The sequence below is a fragment of the Nuphar pumila genome, chromosome 7 (assembly GCF_984573655.1).
Source record: "Nuphar pumila chromosome 7, dmNupPumi1.hap1.1, whole genome shotgun sequence".
NCBI classification, from domain to species: domain Eukaryota; kingdom Viridiplantae; phylum Streptophyta; class Magnoliopsida; order Nymphaeales; family Nymphaeaceae; genus Nuphar; species Nuphar pumila.
Window position 1 is genome coordinate 14162137 of NC_143255.1, and position 7501 is coordinate 14169637.

A 7501-nucleotide genomic window follows, 5' to 3' on the forward strand; every position below is an offset into this window, starting at 1 on the left:
ACGATTCAAGAGCTGATTCTCACCAACTAATTGTTATTTTTGTAACTAATTTTGTACACAGTGTTCATATCTCAATAAGGGGGGCTCATCCCACAGTCTGTACCCTTTCAATAAGGAGTGCACCTATCATCAGTATTTTGGGCATTCAATTAGCAGCAATTAATGATTTGCATTCCAAGATTGCTCATGCAATTAGAGATTAACCTTGTTATTTCATTTCAGCTGGAGCTTTACAAACTTAGTGTTGGCTTCATCATGCTAGGATCTTTGGTTTTAGAAGCAATATTTGATTCAAGAATTATTGTTAGAAGCTACCTTTATTTATTCCAATAATCATCAATAGTGCTTCTGAATTAAAGCTGTGTTCGAGGCAAACCAAATATTATTACCTGCTGACCAGACTTATTTCCATCCAAGACAGATGTAAGATGTCCTGTATGTTTACGGTTGACCTTGCTATTCACAGGGAGCAAAGTCTTAGCTGTAAAGGCAAACCTCTAAATAATAATACTTGTGGTGAACCACTTCATGGACACGAAACTTTTACTAGTACTAAAAATGCTGGAATCATGAACTTGGCCATGATTCGTGCAACAAGAAAACATTATCCTGAAAGGGTTGATGAAACCAACTAGATTTCCCAGTTTCACCAAATGTTGGCATTGTAGATCAGATCTCTGTTGCAGAGTGGTGGCAACACCACTTTTGAGGTGCTTGAAGCATATCATATATTCAGAATTAAGTTTCTTTTGAGGTGCTTTTTTCTTTATTTTCACAAATGTCATGTGGCTCTTATGCCAAGCTTCTCAATTACTATATAAGCGTCTTTTTTTTCTTTTTGAAAGTGAAGAAACATCAATTTTCCGCACTTGTGGAGGGGTGACAACCAATTTTCCGATAACGGTTGGGTTACATCAAGGATCTGCCTTAAGCCCTTTTCCTATTTGCGATAGTGATGGATGAGCTTACGAGATCAATTCAAGAAAATGTACCGTGGTGCATGTTGTTTGCTGATGATATTGTATTGATTGATGAGTCTAGAGCTGAGGTTAATGCTAAGTTAGAATTATGGAGACAAACATTGGAAGCTAGAGGTTTTAAGTTGAGTAAGAGTAAGACTGAATATATGGAATGTCGGTTTAGTAAGCAACAAAGTAGTGATGGGAGTGTAGTGAAGCTTGGTGAGCAAGAAATACCGGTGAATGATTATTTCAAATATTTGGGATCCATCATTCATAAGTATGGAGAAATTGATGGAGATGTAAATCATAGGATAAAGGTTGGGTGAATGAAATGGAAAAATGCAACTGGAGTGTTGTGCGATCGTAGAATGCCATTGCGGTTGAAGGGAAAATTTTATAGGACGACTATTAGACCCGCTTTATTATATGGTACAGAATGTTGGGCTGCCAAGAGACATCATATTCAAAAAATGAGTGTAGCTGAGATGCGGATGCTTAGATGGATGTGTGGAAATACAATAAAAGATAAGATTCGGAACGAGGAGATACGTAAGAAGGTAGGTGTTGCACCCATTGAAAATAAGATGCGAGAGAATCGTTTACGGTGGTTTGGACATATTCGGCGAAGGCCTAATGATGCTCCAGTTAGAAGGTTGGAGAAATGGGAAAATATATTAGTTAAAAGAGGTCGGGGTAGGCCTAGGAAGACTTGGATGGAGATGATAGGAAAGGATATGAATGCTTTGAACCTCACCGAGGACATGGCATTGGGTAGAAATGATTGGAGGAAAAAGATTCATGTGAAAGACCCAAAATGAATTTCTTTTTTGGTTCATATCGCTGACCCCAATTGTTTTGGGATGAAGGCGTAGTTGTTGTTGTTGTTGTTGTAAAGTGAAGAAACACCAAAGGCAGGAAAACAAGAAGCACCATTTTCCTCTTCAAACATTGTGCCACCACTCACTGTACATGCACCATTTGTACTTCCATGCAAGGCGCCGCCTTGTTTTTTTCTTCTCGGCCACTAACTGTTATGCACCATTGTTTCATGCATGCAGTCACTACTACTCATGGGTTTTTTCCATAAGTCTAGAGTTGGGGGTTTCACTTTTTTTTTTGTTGGTCTGTGAAACTTCCCCATGTGGATTGATTATACTGAATAAGAGGGGATTTAAGCTTTCTAATTGTTGTGAAGTTGACTTTTTAGGATGGATTGAAATGGCAGGGGCTTGATCTTATTTGGATTGGGGAATGCTGTATTGGTCATGTTTAAAACTGTGAAGCCTTCGTCTATCCTGTTTGATATGTAGTCTTTTCTGTTCACTTGGCACTGGGTGACCTCTCATCACCCATTGTCCTTCTCTATTTCAATCTTCACCTAATGAATGATTTTTTCTTTCAAAAAAACACTTTTTAGGCTGGATGATGCATCTGCATCATGGTTTCCAGAGTTAAGACATTGGTCTTTCTTTTATTAATTTTGGTTTTGCTGCTTCAAGCTCTTTACCGCTCTTGCTAAGTTTCAAATTTATTTTAAATTTTTTGTTTGTTTTCATATTTGGTTTGATTTTTCTAGCTTTACCATTTCTGTGTGTTTGGCTTGCATAAGTCTATTTGGTCTTTATTGATTCTTTGTCTTATTTTGGTGGTTGTCATTATAATCAATGCATCAAATGAATGGAGCAACAAGTCGGAATGATCTTGTGGTAGTTGTGTTAATGGTTGAGCATATTTGCTCATTTGACTATAGGTTTCTTACTTAATTTACTCTATGCTAATAGCTGAACATATTTTCTCATTGACTTTAGCATCCTTATTTAATTCACCCTGCCCACCTCTTTTATGTAGTCATTCAAAGCTTATCAATGTACAATTTCCCTTTTATTTATTTGATTTTAGCACTTTTAATAACCATGTGTGCTCATTTGACTCATATGATCTGGTTTACTGTATTATCTGTTGAGAAAACAGCCAAACAATTGTAGTGAATAGTAACCTAGAGGCATATGCAACCTGCAAAGGTCAATGAGAAATCTTGATGTTCCCTTCACTAGCTCTTTTACTGTATAAACTGCCTCAAGAAAACATGGATGGAGGATAAGAATTTATCTTTCTGATCCTGAAGATAGCAAAAACTGCATGCAGCTATCTTACTGTACACTCATGAGCTTACTCCCAAGAGTAAGCCTTTCATGTAAATGCTGTCATCTTATTGACTTTTGTAAGTATAGATGTTGGTTTTCAAGTGTTGGTACTTCAGTTTTTCCATCCCTTTTGATGTGTTTCATGCTATAGTACCTGCTAAATTAAAGATTTATTGGATACATTAATCAGGTGACTTACTTCGGTGGGGCTAACCAATATCTTCATTTTCATCAGCATCTTCCAGCATCCTCTTCCTCTGTTACATGAAAGCTAAAGCTTTGAATTGTAGCTATAATGTACTCTTTACTCTATCCCTTACTGTGATCTCATCAAAGCTATTTCCGTGCACTTGTGCGTGCATGGAAGCTTTGCTAGTATAATCAATGTCTTGATTGAAATGAAATATATATCTAAGACACTGGCTAGTCTGGCCTTCTGTTGCATCAGGCAAATACAGATGAAATTGGTGAGCACCATTTAGACCAACTTAATAAACTTACAACATGAATCACTTTCAGATTAGATTGCTTTCATGTACAGGCATGACAGACCAGGCTAGGCTTGTTCAACATAAGACGGATATGTGTAGACCTCAGACTGACTTGAACTGGATCATCAGCAACACCACATTGAAGAGACAAACAGTTCGGTGATGAAACCTCTGCCTTCAAAGTTCAAACAGTTTTGCAAAGATTTATAAGTACAGAACCTTGTTTAGGATGCATATGGGTGCAGTCAAGCAGGGGTTGATGTTTTCCAATCCCCTATGATTCCCCGCAGGAAATGCAATGTGTACCTAATAAAAGATTTCATCACAAATTCAGCCTGTCTCAGTCCTGCTTGAAAATGGACCAGTCCAGCCTCTTTAAACTAATTTTTTTTCTCAGGTACCTAGAAGAGAGAGGAGAAGAATCCTAAGAAAAAATGTTTCAAATCAGGGACCAAGTACTACCAAGATCCAAAGATTCTTGCCAAATCACACATATGCCTTTAACAAAAGTGTGTGATCTTTGAACAAGTGAATCTCATAAACAGAGCTTTACATCTTCACTTAGGAAGACTTGACCAAGACTTGTGCAACTAGAACCAAGTAGTTGAGAATTAGGTTTAACAGTTGATTGTTTCCTTTTCATCACCAGTAGCAAACAAAACCACAAATCAGGAAAAGTTTTATAGAACTAGAACTTTATTCATCTTACTAATCAGCATTTCATAAGAAAATATTCACTGAACATTGAAGGACATAAATATCATAAAGCTGAATCATCGATAACATTTACCCCACTATTTCTGAGAGCATTGATGACAGCCCATATTTTTGTGTGATTTTTGAAGCCTTTATCCAGTTCTTTTTGGACGTTGGAATGTATTTGTGGTAGCCCTTCTACCTTGATGCGCATGGCTAACACTTCCCCCACCACAGCTGCAGCCTTGGCATTGCATGTACGCTTACATTCAAAGCCACGTTTTAGAGATGCCTCCACTGAAGAGGCTGATGCCACAATTCTCCCATTGTTCCTATCCACCACATTTGCAGTTATATATTTGAGGGAGAAGAATAGCTTTAATACATATCTCTTTGTCAGGGACATGATCCTTTAGTGATCTTTTATTTAGAGCATGACAGAAGACCAGTCCCCTAAAGAGAAAGCCCTTGATATGGAACTAACCACTCATGAATCAAATCTATTCCTGAACTAAGTTGAAGATGGTTTCTTTGCTGGGCTGGGCTACCTGCTACGTTGAGTTTCCTCCCTTTCTGAATCTTCAATGTGACAGCTGAGCCCAGGCAAGCCTTATATGCAACTTCTACCCAATACAGTAATAACATCTAGCAAACCAAAATTGCTTCAATTCTGCAATTAAACAAATGCATCACAGTTCAACATGAATTATGGCCAAGCAAAAGAAGCAGCATGTTATAGTTCTCAATTCAAGATCAAGACTGGTGTCTGGAAAACCCCATCATCCAAACTAAGTTTTAACATGTATCAGAAAAAGAAAACTCATCCTAGAAAAAAGATTTGAAGCAGGAAAATGAAAGAAATTATCAAGGTCTCTCAGATAAATGCTGAAGAATCCGCAGATTTCTAAATCAGGAATCTCACAGGACACCCCGAAATAAATTCCCTCGAGACAAATTCCAAAAGAAACAGCAACCAGAATTAGCATGGTAAATATAAAAATAAGTACCTGCCTAAGTAATGGCAAATCAAAAATGGAAAATGATATCAAGCTACTGAGTATTGAAAACAAGTCATTACAGTTGTCTGCTGGGAGCCAGGAATCTATACTAGGGTGGGCACAAATACCTAAATGCTACTTGAAAAAAAAAACCTAAAACCTAATGAAATATTCAAGGTTCATGCTATTTAAAAAAAATACTAAATCAAAAACCTAAACCCTAAGCAAGCATCCTTCATATATATATATATATATATATATATATATATATATATAGAGAGAGAGAGAGAGAGAGAGAGAGAGAGTAATGGGTCCGTGCTAAATGAGTTTTTCATTTTTTTTCATTTTTTTTTTAATTCTGACTGTATAAGGATCAGCTCTTGAAGTGTTAGATTCCGACACATGGTTGGATTTTTATATCCTTCGAAAAATCAATGGTCCAAAATCTTTGTAAATTTTAGAGGCTCCAAATATCATTTTTTTCATAAAAAATACATGATCCAAGTGTGGAATCCTCTTAAATCGACCATGACCAACACATTTATGGGGTCTGAATTGCAACAAAAACACTGAAGAGCAGAAAAACCCATTTAGCATGTTTCATTTAGCACCTCTCTCTCTCTCTATATATATATATGTATATATATATATGTATATATATGTATGTATATATATGTGTATATATGTATATATATGTATATATATATATATATATATGTGTGTGTGTGTTAATAAAAAAACCCTAAAATTCTAATTTGCTAACTAAAATTAAGCATGTGAAATCATGTTTAATATTGATTAAAAAAAAGCAAAAAAAAACTAATTAAATATTCATGCTATTTAAAAACAAACTAAATATAAAACCAAAATCCTAACTCCTAAATCCTAACAAACATCATTCATATGTATAATAATTAAAAAAAACAAAACCCTTAAAACTCTAAGGGTATAACTAAAATCAAGTTTAATATTTGATAATGAAAAAAACACAAAAATACCTAAATGCTAATTGAAAAAAATAAGCACAAAACCCCCAAAAAACCCTAATGAAACATTCACGGTTCATGATTTAAAAAAAAAAAGTAAATCAAAAGCCTAAAATCTTAAACAAACACCATTCACGTATATATGTTAACTGAAAAAAAAACCCTAAAAGTCTATGTTTCTAACTAAAATCAAGGGGAATCGTCAATCATATTTAATGTTGATTAAAATAAAAACACTGAACCTAAGGTTAAGGTTGCATTCATCTCATTTGCAAAAACAAAATAAAAAACCTAATTGTTAATTAAGAAAAAATAAAACATAAAAAGTCCTAAAGTTCTAAACCCTAAAAAAAGCACAAGAAGAAGAAGATGATGGCGTGCTCGCCGGAGAGCCCACCGGATGGCACGCTTGGAACTTGGGAGAGAGAGACCTGACCGCTATCCTGTAGGGGCTGCGCCAGACGGGGTAAGATGCTCGTCGAACGGCCGGAGAGGCAAGGATTGAGAGAGAGAGAGAGAAGGGGGACTTCGTGATAGTGTCAAAAGTTTAAAACGGAAAAAATATCGGCAGCCAAAAACTCGCGAGATTTTTTTTTTAAATATTGCGTTTAAAACAGGATATTTATATATTTAACGAACAACTCGCGAGAAATTGCGATTTTTAACTGCCGAGTAATTTCTAGTTATATTTTCACGTAATTTGTCGCTCACTGGGTCCGGCCCGGTTGGTGCACACCCTGACCGGGCCTCTCCTTAGAGTTCCGGGTCGGGCTCTAAGGGCTGACCCGATAGCCCATCAGGGGGAATTTTGGGGTGAGCCCACCCTGGCTCTCATGTGGCTCCGCCTGCCATCTGGAAAAGTGGCACTGCATATTCTCCATATCTCTATCTTTTTTTGCCAATTCAAAAAATCAATCCAGATCTTGTACAAGTGACTGCATGCAATGTTACGATAGTAAAAAATCATGTTTTAAGTAGAAATAATTTTTTTTATAAAATATCAGAAAAATCCCAAACAATGATGAATTGCTTAAGATACAACTATAATATCATGTATCAAAGCAATTATGTGCTAAATGGCATGCAGAAGACATCAAATATTTAATAATAAAGATAATATGTTATAAATGTCATGCATATCTCACAAGAAAAATGCAAACTATCAAATAGTATACATATCAAATAACACATCTAAGCTAATAGGTCACAAGATTCATAATAATG

At 36.0% G+C, this 7501-nt stretch overlaps 1 protein-coding gene across 2 annotated transcripts; it reads right to left on the reverse strand.

The window, feature by feature from the left end:
• Positions 1-4281: 4281 nt before the first annotated feature.
• LOC149831216 (Ribosomal L18p/L5e family protein) lies at positions 4282-6771 on the reverse strand. 2 transcript variants are annotated; one of them, XM_090012010.1, is made up of 2 exons: positions 6709-6771; positions 4282-4963 (listed from the first exon to the last, which is right to left on the reverse strand). In XM_090012010.1, exon 2 carries the CDS (start codon positions 4697-4699, stop codon positions 4358-4360), a length of 342 nt encoding a protein of 113 aa, XP_089868136.1. In that variant the 5' UTR covers positions 4700-4963; positions 6709-6771; the 3' UTR covers positions 4282-4357. The 2 variants fall into 2 exon arrangements, with proteins under 2 accessions (XP_089868136.1, XP_089868135.1); XM_090012009.1 differs by having other exon boundaries at positions 6675-6767.
• Positions 6772-7501: the final 730 nt, after the last annotated feature.

What these genes read in the sequence shown, in the direction of transcription:
- LOC149831216 (XM_090012010.1), bottom strand. Translation starts at nt 4,699, where the DNA reads ATGTCCCTGACAAAGAGATATGTATTAAAGCTATTCTTCTCCCTCAAA.